This window comes from Protobothrops mucrosquamatus, unplaced genomic scaffold, assembly GCF_001527695.2.
Source record: "Protobothrops mucrosquamatus isolate PMUCROS unplaced genomic scaffold, P.Mucros_1.0 scaffold212, whole genome shotgun sequence".
Lineage (NCBI taxonomy): Eukaryota > Metazoa > Chordata > Lepidosauria > Squamata > Viperidae > Protobothrops > Protobothrops mucrosquamatus.
In genome coordinates this window covers 1,245,924-1,272,993 of record NW_015386566.1, presented here as the reverse complement: position 1 = coordinate 1,272,993, position 27,070 = coordinate 1,245,924, and the positions used below count along the sequence as shown (strand labels likewise).

The 27,070-nt window shown below is 39.9% G+C and overlaps 1 protein-coding gene across 1 annotated transcript in view; it reads right to left on the bottom strand.

The window, feature by feature from the left end:
• The window catches only part of MAN1A2 (mannosidase alpha class 1A member 2), a 58,270-nt gene extending 39,945 nt beyond the window's left edge, over positions 1–18,325 (bottom strand). The window contains exons 1-3 of the mRNA XM_015814034.1: positions 17,991–18,325; positions 2,077–2,332; positions 285–381 (exon numbers count right to left, since the gene is read on the bottom strand). Coding sequence (XP_015669520.1) covers positions 285–381; positions 2,077–2,332; positions 17,991–18,301 — 664 coding nt within the window. The 5' untranslated portion in view covers positions 18,302–18,325. The remainder of the gene's footprint in view (positions 1–284; positions 382–2,076; positions 2,333–17,990) is intronic.
• Positions 18,326–27,070: the final 8,745 nt, after the last annotated feature.

The window sequence follows — 27,070 nt, the reverse complement described above, 5'->3', positions numbered from 1 at the left end:
ATGTGAATTGGGCTGAGAGAGAGTGACTGGCCCAAGATCACCCAGCTGGCTTTCATGGCTAAGGTGGAACTTGAACTCATGGTCTCCTGCTTTCTAGCCTGGTGCCTTAACTACTAGACCAAACCAGTTCTTAATATTATTTCTATTCTATTTTGTCCCTTTCTATAGATTCTACAGTTCTACCTTAATTTCTGCTGGTCAATCACATAGCAAAATACATTATTGATGATACACTAATATAAAGAAGAAAATGTAATGTAGAATTTTCAATATAAATTACCTACCAAATATGTTTGTGGAATGTCCTTTCCTAGCAATAGGTTTCAGTTCATTATGCCCCCATCCATACTGCCGATAATTATCCCAGGCATGTTTCATCATCTACAAAAAAAAGAAAAGAAATAAAATACAAATGTTAGCATGTAGCATGTCGCTATTACCTGTCAATGTTTTAACAAAAAACATTTTTACACATCCATCTTATATGCATCGATCTTCTATTAATCCTTGAAATCCACTGATTCCTTTCACTTTATATTTTTCTCGTTGTTGCCTATGTTTATGTCTGTGTCTTATCTTTGCATGGTTACTAGAGTTGCATTGGTGATTGTGGTGGCTAATAAATTAATTCAATGAAATAAACCCAAAATAGCACTTAAAAATCTGAAAACGGGAAATGGTAATGTATTTCAAATTGTAATAGTTTAGATCTAATCCAGGTTTTCTGCCTGGAAGGACTCCTAGCTAATAAAATGCAGATGCTCTCTACTGAACAGGAACATGGCAATAATCAACACTATCAATATATTCATAATGATTATAATGTATATGGTGTATATGTAACACACACACACGTGTGTGTGTGTGTGTGTGTGTGTGTGTGTGTGTGTGTGTGTGTGTGTGTGTACACATAGGTATTTATTCGTAATGTCACCCATATTCATAAAGCTGTATGAGTTGTTTTGTCTCTCGGTTGCATGGCATGATTCCAGAAGCGGTCGCAAATGTTTCCAGTGTTTCCAGTAGCCAATTTGTCTTCCAGTATTGCCGCTCTTCTGGAATCGCACTATGTGGCTGCAGGACAAACCATTCCATTTTGGTGACTTAACATGGTTTGCACAGTGCTGCAGAACTTTCTGCAGCACTGTGCAACCTTATTAAGCCAACAAAATGGAATGGTTTGTCTTGTGCTCACCATTTTATTCCTGCCCACAAGTAGATGGGGGGAAATGGTGGCCATTTCCAGGGCACCACCATGTGGCCTAGGGACGTGTGGTCTGTCCTTTCTTCTGCAACATTCGGTCCAGAGATCTTCACAGAGTGTGGAATGTGTGATGGGTGTGGGGATCAGGGCCAAGAACTGTGAGGTCCTGGTGGGGTGGAATGGGGAGAGAGAGGCAGTGTGAGAGAGGCAGGAGAGGTCGTAAGGGTGAATAACTATAGGGGTACTGCAACAACCATAACTTTGAAACGGGGTAGTATGTACAGAGGGTTCGAACTGCCATTAAGTGACCAGTTGTATCTTGAGGACTATCTGTATTCACAATCTCCTCCCTACATTTCTTCAGAATATTCTTCTGAATATTGTGCACTTCAAAGTGCACAATGATTGGGCAATATTCTCTCTGATGATTGTAAGAAACTTTGGCAGCTATCTTATTAAAATGTATCTTAAGTACAGGCATGATTACATTTAACTTACATAACAGAAGATAATCTATACAAACTACAGCCAAACAATGCTGTCAATAAACTGCAGAGAACCTGTTCAGGCAGTCACCGGAAAGCATGGCTAATTTGAAACTACCCCACCACAAAAGCCCTACACAAACATTATATTTATTTCAAATCATTCGCATCCTGAGTTGCGTGCTCACTGCTGAGTCATGTACTAAGTAGGAGGCTATATAAATTAATTAAATAAATAAATTGCAAAACCGATAGCATTTAGACAGCAAAAAATCCAAAAGCCACATCATTTAGCCTCACTTACAGTAAGGTCTCCAAGAGCTTTATAGAAATGCTTCTCACATCAATAAAGATAAGGAGGTAACAACCATTGGCATAACTCATTACCTCTTTAATTTTATCCCTTTTTTCTCGTATATCTGGATCCACTGGATCTCCACTGTTTATTCCTACAAGATTTGGCACAGGGACTGGTGGCAGAGGATTGCTACTTTTTCTTTTCAAATTTTTTACAATGTTGTTTTTCTCAGTCTGAATTTCTGCTTGGATCTCATCTCTTGACTTCTTCAGTTTCTCTTTCGCTTCCTCTAGTGCTTTTTCATGATCTGCACGAATTTTATTTCTCAAACGTTCTTCTTCTTCCCTAAATATAAAAACAATAATAACGCTAATTTTTAAAGATAATTCAAATTTTGTCTTTTATTATCCAAGAATCTACTAAATATCCCAAACATAAATGAAGAGAACTTGCTAGGTAATTATTAATCTATTGGTATTAGAGGATTTAAAGAAATTACATCAAAAAAATTATATGAAAAAGTTGCCAGTAAAAAAAAAATTAAATCTTTTTTTTATATAATCCAAGAATTTCATTTCATTTTCATAACTAGCAATAGATTGTGTAAACTACCCTATATGAAGGCATACATCACATTAGATAAAAACACTTGAAAGAACTTCCAATCTTGTGTTTGGTGCCTATGATTTGTTATACATAGGAAGGCAAAGTAAAAAATATGAGTCTGATGTAGGATCTGGTTCCTATGTTAACATCATTGTTCTATTGTTTTTGCTCTTTGTCAGTAATCAGTTCAGTTGGGCAGTTTATCTGTATACAAATGCAGGTCTGCTACTTACTACCTGACTAAGTACAGTTCCATTGTGCGGTACATACTGTAGCTTATTAATGATGACTTATAGGTTTTCTGTATCATGTACTTATGTGTGCATTGTGTAAGTTTACTGTGACATCAAGGAAATAGACTTGTAGATAGATTAAGGTTGAAATTGATGGTGAGGTGCAAGTCGTTGATGTAATTATGGAATTTGAAGAGATACTGAATTGAACTGAATACTTTATTTGGCCAAGTGTGATTAGACACACAAGGAATTTGTCTCTGGTACAGAAGCACAGTGTACATGCAAAGCAAAACAACAACAACTATAATAATAATAATAATAATAATAATAATAATAATAATAATAATAATAATAATAAAATAAAAAAAAAATCTCACAAACTGATTATCTACAACGTCATGATCGAGTTACCAAAATCATACACTGAAATCTTTGCCAGAAGCTTGGGTTCGAATGCAGAAAAATTACTGGGAACATCAAATTGACAAAGGTCTTGAAAATGAACAGGTCAAGGTGGGACTTTCAAATCCAAAAAGAGAGACATCTGCCCACAACACGCCTGACATCACTATTGTGAAAAAGAATAGTCTGGTTCATTGATATTGCAATACCAGGTGATGCATGAATTGAAGAAAAACAGCTAGAAAAAATAACAAAATAACACAATCTGCAAATTAAAATTGAGGGATTGTGGAGGAAGAAATCGATGGTTATACCACTATTAATCGGAGCCCTTGGAGCAATACTCAAAGGGTTGCCTAGATACATGGAAAATTTGAACTTATTAGACCTGAATATTCTGACTTTGCAAAAAAAAAACCACCTTACTCGGAACTACGTATACTCAGACGCTACTTTAACAGCTCTTAGGTCCTTGGTTAGGGCTTGAACTGTTAAGTTTTTACCAGTCCCAGACTGTGAATTGAATTGAAGATTAAATCTTAAATATTATTATTAATAATAATAATTATTAATTATTATTAATAATAATTTATTAATAATAATAATATTGTCGATAAGAAAGACAAAAAAAAGTCTGGATAATGGATGTGGCAGTCCCTGGAGACAGCAGAATTGAAGAGAAAGAACTGGAGAAGATAACAAAATACAGAGACCTACAAATAGCAATAGAACGACTGTGGCAAAAGCAAGCAAGGGTAGTACCAATCGTAATAGGCGCCTTGGGTGCAATCCCAAAACAATTGGAGCACCACTTGAACACCACTGGCATTGACAAATTCACCATCAGTCAATTGCAAAAGGCAGCTTTACTCAGAACAGCTTCCATCCTGCGATGATATCTGTAACACCATCGAACATCCATATCTGCCTATCCCAGGTCCTTGGTAAGGACTCGATAGGTAGACAAAAATGCCAAACTCAGTCTGAACATCTGACTATGTGATGATACAATAATAATACAGTAATAATAATAATAATAATAATAATAGTAATAATAATAGTAATAATAATACCAATAAAAGGGGAAGTAAAGAAGATAATGATACTATAGCCACATTACTTATCCCTGTGTATGTTTCAGCATAGAATGTTTTAAAGCACTGTCCTGAGGGAAGGAGTTGAAACAATTTATGTCCAGGATGTGAAAGCTCTACAGATATCTTGTCAGACCCTCCTTCTGACCTGCACAATATACAGGTCTTTTATGGAAGGCAGATAGTTGCAGTTGTTCTTTCTGCAGTTTTAATTATCCATTGGAGTCTGTACCTGTCCTGTACCAGTTATGAAAGTACAAATAACAGACTCAATAATTCCTCTGTAAAATTGTATCAACATTGATGTCATCAATGAACCTCAAATAAAGGAAGAGTTTCAACTAAAAAAAATATGAGAAAATGTTCAAAATCACCAATGAAAATGTTGGCATATTATGAAGTCATGCATAAGCCATTCCCATGACTGCACCACAGATTTGCAAGTATATGCAAACCAATGGTGAATTAGTTATGGGTAAATACAAAGTCATATAGTCTGGTGGCAAGGTATGCTGTGTTGGTACAGAGTGATTATGTTCATGATGGCTTGAAGTATATGTTGTGGGGGACACTGGTACATTTTTTCCATGTATTATCAAGTTTCATAGGTCCTGTACTTAGACTTGTAGACTCCAACTCCTATATGTTAAGACTTGTGGACTTAACTTTAAGACTTGTGGACTCCAACTCCCAGAATTCCTCAGCCAGCCATGCTGCCTGAGAAATTCTGGGAGTTGAAGTCCACATCTTAAGGTTGCCAGGGCTGGATACCCCTGCCCTATTCCACCAGCACTCCCAGCTGCATACAAGACGCCACAGACTTCCTAAGAATACTGAACTCTATTGGCAATCTCCCTAACACCACAATTTCAGTCACCATGGATATTGAGGCACTATATGCTAACATGTCCTATTTTAAACAAAATGGACCCTGAACTCCTTCATGATGTCTTTAATATAACTTTTCAACCTTGGGATTGAGAAATATTTTATTGTTTATTTTGATTGTGAAATCTTGCATATTATGTTGATGTAAAGTGTGTGCGTTGGGTGTGTAAGGAGATATCAGTACTCTAATTGTGCCATATACAACAGGCTATGTTGTTTAGCATCTATCATTTAGAAAATGATTCTAGCAACTGAATATAAAATATGTAGTTTATTATGAAATAGTCTTTTAACTATCAGATTATATGAACTGTTTTATCCCCAAACTGTCAGACCTGCCTGAGTCCGGTCCCTTAGGAAAGAAAGACCCTCAACTCCAAAAAATGAGGGGGAGACACACAGGAAAATGCAGAGTTAATTAGCTGGTCATTAAGGCTTATCTGGGTATTGTTCATGAAACTTTTTTAGCAGTTTGGATGCTTTAATGTGTTTGGAATCCACCCATTCAATTTCAGAGGGAGGAAAGTCCTTCCACGCCACTAAATACGGAGTTTTTCCTCAATACATGCTAGAGTCCTTAACGTCAAACTGTTGCTCCCTTTCAATCATGATGGGATTGGGAGGTAGCTGTGATTTTGAGCAAAGGGAAGACATGATTTCTGGTTTTAGGAGGCTGCAGTGGAATAACGGATGCACACGTCTAAGAGTTTTTGATAATTTGAGTTCAACAGTCACTGGGTTGATAATCCTTCTTATGGGGAAAGGGCCAACATACTTTGGACCCAGTTTCTTGGAAGGTTGTCTAGATTGTAAGTACTTGGTAGATAAATAGACTTTATCCCCAACTTTAAAGTCTTTTGGTTTTGCACGCCTTTTGTCTGCTTGTTTTTTTATATGCTTCCCTTGCCTCCTCCCGTGCTTTCCTTACTACTGGTCAGGTATTTTGTAATTGGGTTATCCACTCCTTTAAAGAGGCCGTCAATGGGATGACCTGGAGCAAATCGGGGATAGACACAAAATCCTGCCCTGTAACCACTTTAAAAAGGGTGAATCCAGTGCTATTGTGCACTGAGTTGTTGTAGGCAATCTTAGTGAAAGAAAGAATGTCTGCCCATTGTCCTGTTGATAATAAATATAACCCCTGAGGTACTGCTCCAGGATCTCATTCGTATGTTCAGAGCCTCCATTCGTTTCCAGATGATGTGAGGAGGTAAGTGGTCCCCAAAGGTTTTAAGAACTCTTGCCAAAACTGTGAAGTGAACTGGACTCCCTGATCTGAGATTATTCTCTCTGGGGCTCCGTGCAGTCTATAGACATGCTGTATGAACAACTTGGCTAAGGTGCAAGCGGATGGGATGTACTTGTTCAGAAAATAAATCAGTTATCACCCATATCACAGTATTTCCTGAACTCTCAGGTAGCTCCACTATGAAGTCCATTGAAATCTTTCCATGTGGCTTTGGGCTCAGCCACTGGTTGAAGAGCCCTGGTGTCTTCCCTTGCCGCCTTTTGGGAGAGGCACAGGTAGAGCAGCTAGCTATGTAGCTATGTCTTTCTTTAGTGACAGCCACCAAAATTGGCACTTAACCAAGTGATCCAAGTGATCAGCTTCAGTTTTTTTTATCTTGAAGTAATATTAAACTTATTTTTACAACATTTTCACTAGTACAAAGCAATGGCCTTTGTCAACATTTTTCTGAAACATATCAATACCATATACTCCTGTATCCAGGGCTACAGCTATATTTTAGTGTCCCTCATTATAAGATGAAATTTTTTTCACTGCAAAATCCCAATGTTTATTTATGTATTCAGTGTATCATTGCAATCTACACTGACCTCTGGCAGTTAACTTCAATAAAAGTAGTACATAAAACCCATTCAATAATGATAATGCCAGACAGGGCCAATTCTTTGTCCTACAAATACTGTTCGGGAATGCTCAATTTTCACCTCACTTTTACTAATCTAACTTCAATTAAGTGACTTTTAATTAAATAAATAGAAATCAGCTGAAAACTAGTCCCTACAAAACCCCCTGTTTTTTAATTGTCTCAGAATTGCAAGACTAGCAGCAACATGTCTTATTGGAGAGCATGTACTAGATAGGTTAATTCTATATAAAGGCAACGAAATATCTATAAGTCAAGCTTATACATTAAACCCAGCATTTTGAGCTACTCTTGAAATGTATTGATAACCCACAAAGCATGTGCAACACAGGGGTCATATTTCTATATCGACTTGCACTAACAAGTTGCAATATTTTGTACCAACCATAATTTCTGAGTGGTCTTCAAAGGAAGCCCCATGAAGCATGCATGTAGTATTACAGCAATTAGGTAATAATTGCTGAAAGTTGCCAAAACTTTCTGTTTCAAATAGAACTGCAACCTGCCACAGCCTCTACCTGGCAACCAGCAGTAGTTATGTGTACAGGAGAATCTTCAAGTTATGGACCAGTTCCTTTCAAGGACATGTAATTCCATTCAGAGTTACAACCAGAGCCACACAACCAGAGTTTTGTGTGCTGCCTACATCTCGCGGATGGGCTTCACTTGTTTGTGTGGACCGGTTGCTGGCATACCGTGGCCCGGTACTGGTCCAGGGACCAGTCATAAACATGACTTCAAAATGAAAGGGATCTAAATAATCTGCTTTCTTTTCAGCCCTTTGTTACTGGCAATTACTATTTTCAACAACCTTCCCTGAGAAAGAAGATGGACACAACACAAATGTCCACTTTGAGGAGGGGAATAAACCATGATTATCTTCAAGACACGGACATCATCCCCTTCCTCTAAGAAGCACCGATTACCTCACTGACCAAGCATATCACATTTATTCCAGCCACCCAAAGGAGACAGGAAAGTAAAATATTTAACCCATGACTGAGATCAGTGAGCTTTTTATTCACTTCATTGAAGTTTGCAGGCCAGAAGGAATCCTAAATAATACAGCAAAGTGTTGCCCAGGCATTGCTTCAAATATGGGAAGGATCAAGATTCAAACATAGGTAGTTACTATCGGAAAAGTAATCAGGAAATATTGTGCAAACATTCAGAGCAGCAGCTTTTGCTGTTCATCCTTCTATCTCTAACTGGGACAGAGATACAGAACAGATAACAGAACAGAGTTGAAAGGGACCTTGGAGGTCTTCTAGTCCAACTCTCTGCTCAAACAGGAGACCTTATATCATTCCAGACAAGTGGTTGTCCAGTCTCTTCTTAAAAGCGTCCAGTGATGGAACACCCACAACTTCTAAAGGCCTCCATTGGTTTATTTTTCTCACTGTCAGAAAATTTCTCCTTAGTTCTCCTTGATTAGTTTCCATCCATTGTTTCTTGTTTTGCATTCTGTTTTGGAAAATAGATTAACCTCTTCTTTGTGGCAGCCCCTTAAATATTGGAACACTGCTATCATGTCACCCATACTCCTTCTTTTCACTAAACTAGACAAACCCAATTCCTGCAACTGTTCTTCATGTTTTAGCCTCCAGCCCCTAATCATCTTTGTTGCTCTTTTCTGCACTCTTTCCAGGGTCTCTACATCTCTACAAGTGTGGTCTTACTAAGGGCTTTATAAAGCGGTATTAATACTTCATGTGATCTGAGCATTGCCCTTTGACATAGGAGACTGGGTTTTAAATCCCAGCTGGTACCTACCTTACCTGTAGGTAAAAGTTTTTTGGGCAAAGACCATCTAATGCTTCATCTGTCTGCCTCAGATATGAGAGTGACATGAACTAAAAGAGCCATGCTGGCTTAGACATCACTTGGATTAAAACAGGATATGTGCTGGAAGTTGGGGAAGCAGGACAATCTAACAGTAAGTGGCTACTGGAACAAACCACACATGGATAGGACAAGAAAACCTGGATTTGATAGAATGCTACTACAACGGCAGAGATAATGAGAGGTGAAACTTATGAGGGAGCTGTGGACAAACAGAAGACCTGCATCCACATAGTGAAGAGGAAGCTGCTATTACACTTGAGATAGATCAGTGGTGGCGAACCTATGGCACGGGTGCCAGAGGCGGCACTCAGAGCCCTCTCTGTGGGCACGTGTGCCATCGCCCCAGTCCTAGGCCTTCAGCTGGGTTTTATAAACCCTTTTCGCTTTAGGCCTCCGCCGCCGTGTGCAAAAAAAAAAAAAAGGTTCAATCAGTCAATTTCAACTTCTCACGGGAAAAAAAAAGATCTTGCAAAGTTGGAATTGATTGATTGAACTTTTTAGTCCCACCCAGTCTGCCGTTACCACTGCAGCCATGCCCACCCAATGGGCCACACCCACCCAATGGGCCACACCCACCCGGCACTCGACGATGTATAAGTGGGGTTTGGGTTGCAGTTTGGGCACTCAATCTCTAAAAGGTTCGCCATCACTGAGATAGATCAACCAGACATTACATCTTGGACTCGGAAGAAAAACTGGATATGCAGCCAACATCTGAAGCTGGAACATCATTGCCACCCCCTCCATTTACAAAGCATAGCAACTGCTATGAGACATAAAATCATAAATAAACTAGCTACACTCTTGAGACCAATTACCAAAGTTTAGTGGAGACACACCATCAGACAGTAAACTAGAAGATGCTAATAGAGCCCTCACAACAATCCCTACTACAGCTCAAACCAATAAACTGGTGGTATACAATACAGCCACTATAATCCTGGAGATGTTTGCTACATGATCAGAACAGCAGTACATACCCCAAATGGAAAATCAGTTGAAGGCTAAGATCAAAGCTATTCAGAGAGAAGTTAATCAACTGGTGGAATTACAGAAGGGTATAGAGATTAAGGATGAGACTTGGCTATTAAAAAAATACAAGGGCCTGACTCTATCTGAAGCTCACAGACATGTCAAACTCACGACGTCATGTGATGTCACGCGACATATCAGATTTTTCCCCCATTGCCGGCAATGGGGTGGGGGCGGTTTCCAAGTGACACAGCCAGCAGTTTGACACCCTTGCCCTAGAGACTGCTAAACAAAGGCTTACCACACTGGCTAAGGAGATACATTAGAGAAGCCTTGTTCTCCAAAGAGCCACCAAGATATATTCCCAACTGCAGTGTAACAACACAATAACAACAGACTCACCAACATCAGAAAATTGAATAGTATTGAAAGAATATATGGGTGAAAGAAAAAACATATAACATCAATGCAAAGTGACTGCAGAATCTAAGAACAGACCATAGTAATTTCTCAGAACAGGAACCAATCATCATCATACAGTAGTAGCAGACATCTAACAGTGGATCAAGAACATAAAGAGCTGGATAGCATCTGACCTGGAGATGATCCATATATACTGGCTAAGAAACTCACAACATTACATGAATGCCTAGTAGCACAGATGAACTAGCAGTTAACAGCAGGCTCCCATCCAGACCGGCTATCACAAGGAAGGACAGTGCTGATCATTAAAGGCAAGGGAGCAGATCAGCCAATTACCAGCCAATAACTTTTCTTCTAACAAATATGAAAAGTCCTATCAGGAATCATAGCCACCAAACTAGGGATCACTTAGGCCACCTGTGCTCCTTTACATGTACACCAGTACATGAGCACAGCTCAGAAAGATATTGGAAACAATACCAGAAGTTCAAAACACCAGTTGCTCATAGACAGAGCAGTTGCCCAAAACTAAGTCTAGACAGACTAATGTGAGCATAGCCTGGACTAACTATAGGAAAGCCTACAATTCATGGACCTGTGAAAGTCTAGCACTATACAAAGTCAACAGAGCACTAAAGAACTTTATCGAGTACTCATTGGGACTGTGGAAGATAACACTGGAAATCAACTCAAGACAATTCACATAAGTGCCCATCATGTGTGGCATATACCAAGGTGATGTATTGTCCTTGCTACTGTTCTGCATAGGCGTGACTCCCTCTCAGTCAGATAATCACGAGGACTGGATACAGATACAAGTTCAAGAATGTAACTACCATCAACCACCTCCTCTACATGGATGGCATCAAGCTGTATGCTAAGAGTGAATGAATCATTGACATGCTCAGCCACATTTACAGTAAGGATACTGGGAGATCATTCAGACTAGAGAACTGTAGCCAGATAATAGTAAAGAGAAGGGAGGTAGTTAAGACTGATGGAGTGAAACTACCAGTGCGCCACATAGCAGACATAGGACCAGCTACAAAGCCTAGAGACTTACTTTTGCTGGCTTCACGCAAAGGGCTTCTTGCAGCAAAGGGCTAGGCTAGCTAGACCACGCACATCTTGTCAGGAGCAAGAGCAGGAAGACAACAAGGTAAGCAGGGGGAGGGCAGAGCAAAGGGTGGCGCGGGCAACTGCACTGGGACTCGGCTGGGGCAGCTGCAACTTCCTGGGACATGGCAAGGTGCCCCCCAGAGCCATACAGTTCTGGGGCTGCTTGCTGCCCTGCAAAGCAGGGTACAGGGCAGCCAAAAGGGCAGAAATGAGGGGGGGGGATGGGGGATTGAAGGCAGCCCCTTACCTTACTGAGGCTCAGAGTTGGGAGGCACCAAGCCTGGAATGACTTGGATTGGAGAATGGATCTTGGTTAATGACAGTAGAATTTGCTTAACGACAACAACCAGGAATGCCATTGCCCAGTGATAGAGTCATGGAATGTCTCACTTTATGACCTCATTGCTTAGCAACAGAAATTCCGCTCCCAATTCCAATCATAAGTTGAAGGCTACCTGCCTTATTTTTAATGTGAAAAGCCATTATTGTGAAAAGCCATTTTAATGTGAAAAGATTAGCTTAATAGTAGATAATTCTTTTCAACAAATTGGCAGTTAACACTTAACTGGATTAAGCTATACCCTTTGCAACTTTTATTATTCTGTCCTTATTGCCAACCTGTCAGTACTATAGTTTAGATTCCATTTATTATTCTGAAAATTGTAACACTATAACCACTGCAATCTTTGGTGTAAAAAAACACCTCTATAAAATCTTTTCCGTAAGAATGAAAATGATGAAGCAGGACATCTGTGTTCTTAGCAGTTAGTGCACCAATCAAAAGCAATTTTAGTACAAACCAAATAACTAAGGACAACCAAGGCAGTCTATCTGGAACAGAGGTGTCAAACTGCCAACCCCATACGTCGCGACACATCACGTGACATTGTGAGTTTGACACCCCTGATCTAGAAATACTGTAAGCTGAGGAAGGATGTGTTTTCCTTTACTTCTAGAATCTAGTTCAAGGCTATTTTTATAAAGTATCTTTGGTGCTATCAATTACTATAAAGTATAGTAGGGCTGCATTCATTTAAAATATGATGCAGAAGTGCTTCAAAATTTAAATGAGCACAAGCTCTCTGCTATTCATTAAAATATCATTCCACTTTTAGTACATTTGCTGCCCTAGATGTAACCTCTGTAATAACAAAATTCTCAGGGCATTCAGATTAATTACTTATTTTCCAAAAGAAATACATCCTTCCCTCAATGTTGCAAAATTTTATCTTATACTTTGTAAAATTTGGCAAAGATTAATCAGCTGACGCCAAAGTATGTATTACCTTATTGTTCTACCATTTATTCCATGTGCTTTGCTGTTTTTATGTTAGTTTGTCAATGACTATAATATCTATCTACATTAAAACACTGTAAACCCACTTTTTCAGGCTTCCAAATAAATTTGAAAGAGTATAAGTAAGTTAAGTAATTCAGTCATTACAGATAATGCTATTCTTATTGCCTTTTTTTCATATTCTGACAAGAAGCCAGAAAAAAATAATCTCCTTTAATGAATAGCAGAATGGTGCTTGAATTTGCATGGGATTTCTCAATAGTTTTCAAAGTGTGCATAGCTTTAGTACAGAATATACTGCTCTTTACATTACTTCATGTAATTTTCTTGTAAAATAATACAAATGTCTAGAACTTAGGTACATCAATTTAATATTATGAATAGGAAAGAATGTTTTCTGCAAGCCAAATATTACTTTTATCCTCAGAGGGCGATCAAGTTAAGCATGGAAGTATACAATCTTCATTAACTAAAAATGCAGGTTCATACTCATCTATCTTCAGTGGGTGGCAGATGCTATCATTATAACTTACCCATTCATCAAAAAGTACTGTAACTATTGATGTTCTAAAGGAATCAACTTAGACATAATGTATCTAGGTTTATTAAGCTGAAATATACATACATCTTGTGCCAGTACTCTGGACTCAAGAGAACCTTTTGCAACTTTCTTAGGTTCAGCAATCAAAGATATTTTGAATTGATTAACCATAATTTCATAATATATCTGAACATGGTTATCAGATTCAAGGAAAAACAGGATGAGAAAACAACTTCACAGTTTCAGGTTTCAACAAATCAGACTGCAAAGGTAATTAAAGCAACATATTTGTTCTGCTCTGGCAAGTAATAAAAATATATTGCCTAAGCCCAGAGAGGCTTTTAAATTTTAATGTAATACTCCCTATCTTATCTATGCCATTAACTGGAGCATCTTTAAAATTAAGAGTGGAGAAAAGAGCTTGATATTGGTTCAACTTAACTAGAGAAAAGTGACCTTCATATATTCCAAACGACCAGCTTAAACATGAAGGCAAAAGGTGTAGTGAGAAATCTTATATGTGCTAGGTAAGTCTCCTTTTCAGCTGAAGAAGTTCCTATTTCAGATAGCAGTTTTAGCATTTTTACAAGATTACATTTTATTTTAATTAAAACTAAATATTGTGTCTGAGAAAGTGGCATCAGCAGTAAAGCACAAAGAACCCAAAGTTATAGCATATCGTGACATCATCTAACTTGCCATTACATATTAGCATTCCATGCAATCCAAGTATATAAATTATGGTATGAGTAATGACATGACATCTTTGTAATACTTGATTTGTAACTCACTTTTCACTTTAGGAGCTCAAGGAGGTGTACATGAGGCTACCTCCATAAAAAAACAACTGTGAAATAAGTTGGGCTCCTGCTGCCTTTCCTATGTATACCTACAATTCACACGATCCCAGAGCCTTTTTTAAAATATTCGTTATACATTTGTACTCAGACTAAGCAGAAAATTACTTAATAAAATTACACTGGGATTTCTCAAATCACTTATAAGAAGCTATCATTCAATTTAATTCATTTTACTGCAGTCACAGACCAGCCAGAAGTTACCATTCTTAGGATCCTAACTTAATCCTGGCACCAATAGAAGAGAATATTTGTAGCCTAGGGTTGAACTGTGGGGTCCACCAAGGACTTCATAGTTTATCCTGGCTGCCTGTAAAATTTTACTTAAAATTTCAGTGTAGTTTTCCAGATACGTTGAGGAAAATTTTCATAATCCAGATTGAAAAAGATTTTATGAAAGCTCACAAAATATTTAAAGATGCCTATTTAAAATACATTTAATAACATTTCTTAGAGAAAAATTAAAATAATAATTATTAAATTATACAGTTAACCTTTTATGGATACAGCAAAGAAAATAATGTGAAAATTAATATTCAGAATTCACCTCCAGTTATATTTTTGTAAGTTTATTTTGTCTAAATCATAAATTATACAGTTTTAGAGAAAAGGCTACTGATTACTGTCAAGCCCCTCCCTCCCAATAGCACTCAGTGGTCAGGAAAAGAGTTTTGAAAGTAAGACTCTGCAGTACAAAAAGAATGCCCACCTCTTCTTTAAAAAATATAGCTAACATAAGCCAATATCTGGCAACCAATTCCAATCAATATTATCCCCTTGGAAGGTAATCAGAGACATATACAAAAAGAGTAAATAAAAAGCATGAGAACTGAATTGTGCATACAAAATGTTTGTTTGAATATTAGACTGAGGTCAGCAAAAGTTGATCTGACAACCTTGGCAAAGATCAAGGAATCGATCAGTAAACTAGTGCCCTGGAACCTTTCTAGATAAAGGAGGGATGGGAGATTGCCCACATGTGCCCCAGACAGCTGGAGACTGTAGGACAATGGTTTTCCATGAAAATAGGAATTAGCCATCTTGCTCACAATCATCACAGAGACTTAAAAGCGCAAACCTCATTTTCTAATCACTTTTGGAAATCACCATTAACTACTTGTAAGCCACTAGCCATCTTTGGAACAATTATTTTAAAATAGAAGTGAGTCTGTCTTCAGAGTTTAATGAAAGAAAATTTTAATCATAAGCTTAAGAATTTAAAGAATCTGAAATAAACAACAAAAAGCTACATAAGATTTTGATCTTAAAAAATTATAAATGGAACAAAGGTCCAGATTTTGGAATTAATTTTGAAATTAATTATAAAATGCTAACAACTTGTCATGGGAAATAGATCCTGTTTTGGTTTTTACAAGAAACAGAAATAATTTCATGATTTCAAAAAGTGAGAAAGAATATACAGGCCTGCAAAATGGAACAAAACATTTTGACAATAAAAACACTGAAGGAGTCTTTTGAAGAACAGAATCCGAACATAGGAACTACCGATACAATATCAACAATGTCAGTAATGAAGTTTGTTTCTATGGACAGATTATATCTATATCTATAGTATATCTGACAAGGTAGAGATTGTACCAAAAGTGGATTTACACCTGGCAGGCCAAGAGACTGACTTAGAAAAGGATGTTTCACTAGATCTACAAAAGGAACCAACAACACAAATGACAAACCAAGAGAGTGACCTGATGTAATGGCATATAGGAAAGCCTTGGAAGAAATGCCGCCTAAGGGAACAATCAAAAAGGAAAAGGCATAGTTCACAACTGCATAATGGGCAGAGAAAGAGAGTGCCAAGGAATCCTCTCAGAATGTAAACGAGACAGCAGGATATTTGTACTTGGAAATTTGCAAGATTCTGTTAAAGTTTGTATGTTAATGTATTACAATAAAATATGATTAGCTCATTTGGTTGTGTTTCCTGTCTGGTCTGCCTGGGAAGGCTGACACCTGGATTTGTTTTATAGATAAGAGATATGAGATGAAGAAATAAATCTTTATAACTTTAGAGAACAAAAGATACTAAATTTGTTTATACTTGTTGTGATGAAGGTTGGAAGTACCTTCTTTATATTTTTCTTAATTATATTCTTATATTCTTACTTTTCTCTTACTTTTTCCTTGCATTTTTTATTTCTCTCTATTTTCTTCATTTATTTTATATTAGATTTTACTTTTATAATCAAAATACTTAAATATACAAACACACATACTTCCACATTTTTTGTTAAATGAAATGAACCAGGAAAGTATTGCAGACAAGAAAACTCTATGAACACAAGATAACATTTTTTCCAACATTTTTTCCTACAAGCATAACTATTAGATTAAAAAATAGCATGCTTATAGATTAAAGTCTTTAGAAACTAGGGCTGCATCCAACTGTTGTCCTCCAGATCTCTGACAGTGAAATTGGGAGAAAGGATTTGATGGTCATTTACATTTCCAAATTATTTCTATTCCTACATTTCCAAACTATTCCTCATCTTTTCAGAACAGAATAGACAGAGAAAGAGTACTGCCCATCATCTCTCTTGCTGAGAGACAGTCTCAACCAGTTCTTTTAGTATTAAGGTTCCAATAGAGTTAATGTAATGTTATTATAAAAGTGTTGGACTTGGACCAGATTCAAATTCATCCGCAGCTTTGGAAGGTCACTTTGGGCCAATCATTTTCTGTCAGCTCAAATTCCTCCATAGGGGGGCTTGTTGTTAGAAAAACTGAGGCAGGAATGGTATATATGCCTCCTTGAGTTCTTGGACAAGAGGAGGAAGCAACTACAAACAAAAATATATTCATTTTGGGAGAGTTCAGGTGCTTTACACATAACACAATACATAATAATAATTAAAGTTAGATTTATAAAGTCAGTCTCTAATGTAAAGTCATCCGGTCTCTAATGTTGAATAAAACTGAGTGTGATCCTTTTCAAATTTTGTTATCATTTGTATTAAAGAAATAACTGAACTACATAAATTCAGTAATATCCCAATTAGGTCTGGTATCTTACATTTTTCTCTTGAAATAAGCTGAATTGTTTTAATCACTATTTGATACATTTTTAAAAAGAGAAACTGATATATTTATAAACAAACTAAGTTCAGAGTTTATTATCTCACTGATAATATTGCTCGTTGATTTTTGTCAGTCTTTCATCCTATTGCATTTAAAAACGTGGGCATTTAAAAACTTCCCAATTCCATTTGCTAAGATTATGTTACAAGCCTGCTTATAACTGGTTTTGAATGTATATGAAAGGCAGGATAAATATATGCATACTGCCACATCTGTTGACATCTTTAAGTATTATTATTTTAGAACTGACTCGGCTCTTTGTTCAAAAAACTGACTACATTCCAGATATAAAAAGATTTTGCTAATATTATATCACATGTCAAATTAGCGAAGATAAGAGGGCACTGTACCACTATCCAAAGCTTTTATATTCCTGGACTCTCAGACATGTTCCAGAAAAGAGGCATTTGTCTTCTCTTTTGTGGATTTTTCCTGTATTGCAGTCCTTGAATGGTAGTGTTGAGTTTGTAGAATACCACATTTGTGACTTACCTTGAAAGAGAAGAATTGCTGCTACAGTAGAGAAAATGGGATAAAACTGCGATATTTCAAAGATCAAGCCTATGACAACAGAGGGATGCTTCTTCTGGACAACCCTAGGCAACCTTCCGGCCAAGACAGAAACCCATCAGCATACCGTAATTCTTCAGGAAAACACTGCATTTCAACACATACAGGCATTGTATTTCCCAGAAATGTATCGCATCCCACACAAATTGAAGGCGACAGAGTTACCTGTGTCTGTGCTGGTCGTGGCCCTGCCCATGGATCAAGAAGCCACCCGCGTTTTTCCCACCGTCGCTGGTATCCACGTGAGGAATCAAGACATCTTCCAAGCCCAAGTCGAACCGTTTGTGTTTCGAGGAGTCCGGCAAAAAGAAGAACGCCCCGAAACACAACGTGATGAAGGCACTGAGAATCAGCAGCAGGATGAACTTCTCGGACAGTCTCAAGGTAGCCCTGTGATGAGGGAAGGAGGACGACGGACCCAAGTTGCGAGGCGGGATCCGGCGCCCAGAAAGAGGCAGCAGAGCCGGGGTTGTCATCGCGCCGGGAAGGCGGGAGGGGCGGCGGCGGCGGCAGAGAAGATGACAGTGCTGGCTCACACCCGGGAACGGCTACCGGCCCTCACCAAGGCAGCCTGGCCCCGCGCGGGGAAGCCGGCATCACAGCGGCTTCCGCCAGGCCGGCAGACCCCCAAATCCCAGAGGCCCGGGATCGATCCGGCCCGGCCGCGCTCATCCGGAGCCAGCAGAGGCGGCGCGGGAGGCAGCGGATGAAGACACTGGCTGGGAACCGGCCTTCAGAGAGGCCCAGAGGTGGCGGTTGGGAGGCAAGAGACTCATTCAATCACCGCCACCGCATGCCTGGTCCGGGAACCTCTTCGGTCTCATTCCCTTCTACCGAGCAGGACGCGGGCCCGGGGGAGGGGAACCAGTAAGCGCGGCGGGGACTAGCGGGACCGAATTCGGCACTGGCGCCGGAGCCTCCTCCCTCCGGCCAGGCAGCGGCGACAGACACGCTCTTCCACACCGCGGCTAAATCCTCGGCCGGGCGACGACTCGCTCTGGCATCCTGCGCGAGAGTCAACCCGCCTTTGCGGCTGCGCGCGACCGGAAAACGGAAGATGCTTTGTCGCTCACGCCCACGTCTGTGGAGTTACAATGTAGAACTCGGCGGTGGGTTCTCTCGCTCTCGCGCGCCCTCCTTAGGTGAAAAGGAGAGCTGCCGTCGTCAGCGGCGGAGGGCGACCTAGCCGAAGCTCGGGCAGGACGTCGCACGCTTTGAAATATGCTTTCATTTAACCATACATTGAAAAAGTCTCAGCTTGTTTCTAGACTGAAGCGTGAGGAGTTTGTTCATAATTGCATAGGCAAGTCTACCATTTCCAGTGTTTCAAGTCCGTAGTTCGAAATGCCTACTACGTAGCCATTTCTCCGTTACAGCTGTTCTCTAAAAGTTTTTTTTTTTTTTTCCTTTCGTTTTTTTCCTACTTTTGTTTCTTTTCCTCCTGGAAGAGAACGAGAGCTTATAAGCGAAAGCAATAGATCAGCGCTTTTCAAACCTGGGTAAATTACTCAAAATTGAGTAAAAAAGTGTTTTTTCCTCCCTTTGGGTAAGAATACATGAACCATTATTCATTCAATCATAATAGGAATATTTCAATACGGTTAGGACTTGCAGTGTTTCTCAACCTTGACAATTTTAAGGCATGTGGACTTCAATTTCCAGAATTCCACAGCCAGCAATGCTGGCTGTGGAATTCTGGGAGTTGAAGTCCACATGCCTTAAAATTGTCAAGGTTGAGAAACACTGTCAGATAAAGGGTTCTCGGTAATGAAGAAAAAAGTTTAGGAAGCCCTGCTATAGATAAACCCAGGAATGTACCGGTATTTTAGCTTTTTTAGACATTAGCCTGCCCCACCCGCAACGTGACTACAAGCAGATCAGAGGCATGTAAAAATTCTGTGGGCAGCTGCTGCATTCTGGATTAAGGCTGTAAAATGTTTGTGGCAATTTGAGGTGTGTTTTGTAGGAAGCACTTTTTGCTGAAAATCCAAACCAGGTTCAGCCCACCTTTCTCAGCTTGGAATCAAGCCTAAAAATATCAGCACTTCAGGGTGTTGTAGAATTATTCAGCCCTCAAATTATGGAAAATTAAAATAATGGTTGGTATTGACATCCCAATTTGTAGTAATGGCTATTTTTTATTTTGGAATTAAAAATTAAATTAAAAAGGTCTAATCAGGAAAAAAAAACTGGGAGTGAACTCTTTATTGGCTATTCTTGGCTATTTTGTTGCAGGAAGCATATCCAACTGCCATTAAAGAAACATACACACATTCTCTGCTCATTGTTAAAAACGCAATTTTCATATCAACTTGAGAGGCCTTTAAAAATAGGCTGTCCAATATAAACTCAGATGTGTACTAAAATTATAAGGTTTACTTTCCCCTCCCCCCATCTTATTTCTATGTTCCACAGAGTGATTCAAAATCAGGATTACAAAATAGACAATACCGTATTTATCTTAGTTTCATTCAAACTTCAAGACAGAAATAAGACCTTTCCATTAAAAATAATTGAATGTCTAAGGAGTTCCCAGTTCCTAATCTCCACTTGTGCCAAATAAGCACTTTTAATGTGGAACTAAGTTTATATCTCAAAGTAAGCTTTAGACCTTGTTTAAATCCAAGGGCGGCAGAATCCTAAGACCCCCTAATAGAGCACGGACTTGGCGTTTTGTTCATGGGTGTTTCATTCCTAAAATAGTCTTAACTCTTTCTGGTGCTAATTTTCTAATCCTGGGGGCAATAATATACCCTAAGTAAATCACCTCCTTTTTAAGGTACTGTAGCTTTAAGGGTGAGGCTTTCTGTCCTCTTTCACACAAGCATTCCAATAGATGATAGATATCTGCCTTACAACTTCCCTCAGATTCAGAAGCCAATAATACATCATCCACATACAGAATTGTGTGGCAGGGAAATAGAAGCAAGGTCTTCTTTTAAGATTTGGGAAAATAGGGTGGGGGACTCAGCATAGCCTTGTGGCAGCTGAGTCCAGGTGTATTGTTGTTTGTCCCATGTGAAGGCAAAGAGATATTGTGATGCAGGGTCCACAGGGATACTGAAGAAGGCTGTGCAAAGATCCAGTACTGCAGGGCTTTTCAACCTTTTCACCCATTGTACCACTTTTAGGATATGGCAATATCCGAGTACCAGCAGTCGCTTAGCAAGGTGTCAAAAACTTGATGATCACCCCTCCCCCGAAAAAAGTAAAAAAAGTGATGAAGTACAGGTAGTCCTCGGTTTATAACACTTCACTTAGTGATTGTTCAAAGTTACAATGGCACTGAAAAAAGTGCCCCACAAGCCACAGCCGAGCAAGACACCTGCCTGCCCACCCGGCAGTGCTCTTCCTCCTGTCCGAGGTTTTCATTGAGCATTTCTGTTGAGGATTGACAGCGGGAGTAGGGTGGGGGGGTGTTTGGTTTTTATTTCTCCCGTCTGTTGGGTGGTTGCAGCAGGTTTTGGTCATTTCACATGACCCTGGGACACTGTGACCATCATAAATATGAATCAGTTGCCAAGCATCTGAATGTAAATCACAAGACTCTGGAGAGGCTGCAGCATTCCACCTGATTGGTACTTCTTCAGGGCTCAGCAGAAGCACCAGGATCAGTGCTGAGCTCCAGCTGGAGCCTGGCGCTGATCCTGGCGCTTCCACTGAACCCTGACAGTCCCGAAGAAGCACTGATCCTGGCACTTCCGCTGAGCCCTGACAGCCCTGCAGCTCCAGCCGTCTGTCGCTCAGGCTTGTGCGGTGCTGCCACCGGTTCAGCTCATTCCCCTCCCCCGCTACCACTTTTCTAGGATGGTCGCGTACCACCTGCCCGGTGCCAATGTACCCCTACCACTGGTTGAAAAGCCTTGCACTACTGTAAAGTGGGTGGCTGACCCTGGCACTTCTGTTATTATGGTGGCTGGGTTTGGTACTATAGGTGCTCTTGATACCACGTGACTATTTATGGCTCTCATATCATGTACAAAACGATAAATGGGCTTTCCTTCACTGTCTAATTTGGGTTTCCGAACTGGAAAGATTGGAGTGTTACAGGGGGAAATGCATTTGAACAATACCCCTTGTTTTAGATATGTTGTTATTAGCTTCTGAATGGGCTCTATTGCTTCTGGCTGTATTTTGTCCTGGGGAATGCATGGTGATGTCCTGCCTTTACCTGAATCGTAACTGGGGTGGCTCCCTTCAGTAATCCCACTATGGTGGGATCCCACCCCCATAGAGAGGCTGGTAGGCTTCTGAGATCTATAGGAAACTGGATCTCTTTTTCAGTTGAACATACCATGGTAAAATGTGCCGTGTTTGAATGCAATGTCTAAGTGGAGCCCTTCTGTAGTACATTTAATGGTTGGCCCCAGTTTACAAAACAAGTCCTTGCCCATGAGCGATGGGAGATTGGGGACAAACGGTGATCGGGTGTTCTAGGGGAAAAGGGCCAACTTCCACTTTTAGATTTTTTGTGAATTCGACCAGGATAATTTTCCCTCCCACCCCCATTGGCCCCAGGCACTATTGAATCTTTAAAGGGTGCCATAGTGATAAGAGAGGAGGTGGCTCCAGTGAGACATTCATATGCCTTTCCCCCTATAGTTACTGTCAAAAGGGGCTTTCCGTCGGGGCCGTCCTTTAAGGGAATAGCCGGCCCATGAAATGTGGCCTTATAATCGCTTTCTAGTCAGGACATGTCATGTTCCTGTTGTTCCCATCGGGGCTGGGCTCGGTCCCTATCTTCATTCTGATGGTGTGTGATTTCCCTAGGAAAGGGAGGTCTTGATTGGTTATGATTCTGGTTTTCCCTGTTTTGACCTCCCCAGCAATTTTTGCTAAAATGTCCCTCCCTCCCACAATGGAGGCAATGCCTGCAGAATGTTTCCCTTTTAAATTCGCACTGCCCGCATTTTGTCCTTCCCTGGGGGGGATCTGTGTTGCCTTTGTCTGCTATCCTTGTTTAACATTGCAAAGGCTTGTAAGTCCTCCCTTCTTTCTGCTCTATGCCTCTTCCCCCCCCCCTCTCTCTGTCTGCTTCCTTTCTTTCTTTTTCTTCTTCTGCTAACTTTTCCCTCTGGTCAAATACAAAGTTTGTGATTCTGCACAACTCTGAGATGTCTAATGTCAACCAGTTAGAGACTATCTTATGAAAGTGCCCCCGGATATCACTTGCCGATTGATTAACAAAGGCAGCAGCAAGAATTTTCTGGTCCTTTTGGCAGTCTAGGTCTAAATGAGCAAATGTGACTCCGGCTTCTAAGAGATGGACCCAGAAAGCATCTGGGGGTTTTTTGGAATTCAAACCAGTTCAGGGGCCTTTTCCCTATCTCCTAGACGGCTTCCATTAAATTATTTTTAGCCCTCGTATATTCATCCCAGTGGTTTTGATTGTTATAGTCCCAGTCTGGGTGGTTAAGGGGCCAGGCAACTCTAGCAGGGGCTACTTGCCCTGGTGTAATTATTATAGGTCGCCTGGCTATCTCTTCAGTTTTTTCAAAAAGCTTCATTAGCTCGTCTTTCGTTAAAAACACATGTAATAGCTGGGTCATGTCTGCCCAAGATGGATTGTGGGTTTCCACAATTGATTTTATAGTTGTTATGACCGATTGGGGGTCTGATCGGAAAGTAGGAGTGTCCTTTTTCCAAACAACCAAGTCAGATGGGGAGAAGGGGATGTGGGTTAAAATGTGTTCAGTCTGGACCCTCAATCGCCCGGGTACAGGCCTGTTCAGTAGGAGGGCCATGAGTTTTGGTTCAGGGTCATCTAAAGGAGGCTAAGTTTTGAACTCAATTTGAGCCTGGCTTTTTAATCTGGACAGTTCCGCCCAGCAATACCAATAGGGTAGCTGGGCTGGTTCTATTCTGGATCTATGTTTTTTCAGTGCTTTGAATTTGAATGTGCCGCCTTCTGGCCAAATTTGTTTTCTGCACTCATCTTTAAGCAAAGCCCATTTTTTACATAATTCCTTTAACAGGTTCTTTTTCATACCTGCTTGGACGGGTAGCTGTTTCCCGTCCCAGGCTTCAAGCAAGCTTTTCACTGGGGAGCCTATCTTGACCCTTGAACTAGAACTTCCCATGATTCCCTTATTCCTGATGCAGGGCTTCACTTTGGTTCTATCGGGTCGGCGCACTGAAGCCTCCTAGTGAGACTTCTGCCTACCACCATGGTTTTGGGTCAAAAAGGGACCCACGGAGGACTCTGGATCCCTCACAGAGTACGTGGTGCTCCTTTAGGGATCTACCACCACAGTTTCAGACCAAAAAGGGGTCTGTCAAGGACTCTTCTGCTCCCCTGCAGAAGGTACGTGGCACTCTCTTACCGGCTTTACCTTCATTTTTCACCACCACTGTTTGCGGACTTCAAATGTCCGGGAGGGCCTCTGCTTGCTTTCCAGAGGTAAGGGACGCTCCTAGCCCAGGGCTTAATTTTCTAACTTGGGCTTTTGCTTATAAATTACTGGCGGAAGGGGTTCTGATCTACCAATGTAAAAAAAGTTTCCGAAAGGGGTCCAGTCTACCAATACAAAAGATTTTACGACACTTTTACTGCCCGCTCAGCTCTCCCTTTCTCAGAAGATCTCAAGCTCCGATGTCCTCCCCTTGCTTTCCTGGGCCCTGCCGGTCATGGCTCCAGGGGAGCCAGCAGCAGACTGGGGTGCGGCTGGAGGACATACAGAGGGGGTGAGATTCAGCTGATTTTCAAAGGAAGGTGCCCCACACATACATCCACACACTCTTCCTTTCGTTCTTTGGACCCTTTGAATCTAGGAATTTAAATATGGTGGCACGTACCCTCTTTCCAGGTAGCTGTTTGAGTGCAAGACTCGAAAACTCCCTTTAATACCCATTGCCGACTGGGCAGGGTCCGTGGAGACTTCCCCGCGGAACAAGGCGTCCACTGCACCTGGGTGATGACTGTTCCGGGCCCAGTCTGGTGGCTGAGTGAGCTGGAAGTCCCTTCGTTGGTCGCCAGGTAATTGTTGGGAGGAATTCCCCTATTCAGGCTCTTCCAGCCGGGATTCTCCCAGGCAGCACAGAGAACAAATAGAATGTGAAGCCAGCTACTGGAAAGAGATGTTTAATCACAGAGATTAAAGTTGAGTGACAATTCAGCATGAATCCCTGGCTAGCTAGACAGAATGGTCCTCAAACATGAGTTTTTTATACCCTTTCATGGTTTCCAAAATTGTCATTTCTGATTGGTGAGTTTAAAATTTGTCTTTTCTGATTTGTTGGTCAGTGTCTATTGTTGGGTTAATTCCTTTATCAATTCTGTCTAAAAAGTGTTAATTTTTGCTCCAGGAGGGATCAGGTATAATAATTATATTGTTGTGTACTTTTTAGTGTTTCTATTCTAACCCTGTCAATACTAATTGCTGTTAGCCGGTTCTGCATTCCTGTGGTTTAGACGTGATATTTTGTAGCCAGTGTGTGTTACGTTTTTGTTTATTTAGCCTCAGCCTGCCGCTGAGTCACACTAGTTTGTATTGGGTTCTTCCTGTATTTGCCAAGGTATTTTCTCTTTGGGGTAAGGAGGGGGTGTCCTGCTCTCATCAACCTTATTGCATCTTGCTTTAGAAAAATGCTCTTCAAGATACACAACAATCTTTCCTATCAATTTGTACAATGAAACCAAATACAATTATAAATATGGATAAATGTCCCACAAATTGTTTTGGGCCTCTCCGATTCAAAGATCTTTGGTAAATCAGATTCTTTGAGAAACATTATACCACTTGATCTAACACTTCATTGAATTCAAGGCATTGTCATATGAATAGAGATCTTACTGATAATAGTTAGTATATGTAAAAATATTTATGTGGACATAAGAGGTAAATTTTGGATTGCTTCTCATGACAGAATTCTTTCCCCTAGAAAATGCAAGGAATTTGGGGTTCTAAAACTTCCTAGGATATTTTTTTTTCTAATGCTGGGTGAATGAGTTGTAATTATCCAGGCCTTACTCAACAATGCACAAATCCTTATTCCATTTAACAGAAATTGGCATGAGGCAATGTGTTTCATAATACTGAAATGTAATGGTACAATGTACAAGGACATGTAGAGCATACTATAATGCATAACGTTACAAGAAAGTGGAACAGCTTGCCTCCGGAAGTTGTGAGTGCTCCATCACTAGAGGTTTTTAAGAAGAGATTGGACAAACATTTGTCTGAAATGGTTTAGGGTCTTCTACTTGAGCAGGGGGTTGGACTAGAAGACCTCCAAGGTCCCGTCCCAGCTGTTATTCTACCATGATATTGAGATGTCCCCTCCCTAGAAATATGCTTCTAAAGATATGAATGTATGAGCTGTGTCAGTTCATGACTTAATTCAAGAGGCTTATCCCAAAATCACCGCATATATGGCAAAAGATTTTGACTTGAAGTTGGTTCCTTTTTAATAAATGTTCTCTAGCACGTTGCTATTATAAATTATCAAGTATTGAAAGAAGGAGCAAAAAGAATTGGAATCTTGAAGAAAGCAGTTCCTAGTCATGGGAATACATAATATCAGTAGCTCCAAATTTATTCTAAGAGTGCTTATTAAAATAATTAAAACTCTGGTGATAAATAGGAAATAAGAATTAAGCCAGGCTTTTCCAAGACATATGATTAGACAACAGATTTTCTCCCTTCACCCACCCTACCTGTAACACATAGGAAAACAAAAGATGGTGAAGACAGAAGTTCTTACTTTTTTTAATTTGGATTTCTTTGTAGGCTTTTTTTAGCACTTTAAATTCAGTGTTTGTGTGCAATTTAATAAATTCCAGTTATTTAGTATATAGCTGAAAACTAGACTTGAACTGACAGTGTGAGAACTTCAACATTTGAGTTTTGCTATTGTAATTTTATAGAAGTATATTTTCTGATAGAAATTCAAATTAGTATCAAACCCTCTTGTTCAAGACCAGTGGAATACTTTTCAGGGAAGATATAGGTCACGCTCTAAAAATTTAAATCTTGCAGGTTTTATCTCATTTGTTGTAAGAACTCTTGAAAATATATTTATTTATTTATTTATTTATTTATATTTAGATTTATATCCCGCCCTTCTCCTCGCGGACTCAGGGCGGCTGACAATCAGTTAAAATACATAAATAACAATACAAATTTAAAATTAATTAAAAGAAATATTTAAACATTTGTCCAATTAAAATGTAATTAAAACCCCTCTAAAAATTACCCTAGGCCAGTCCTGCAAGCTGGAATAACCAAGTCTTAAGGGCGCGGCGG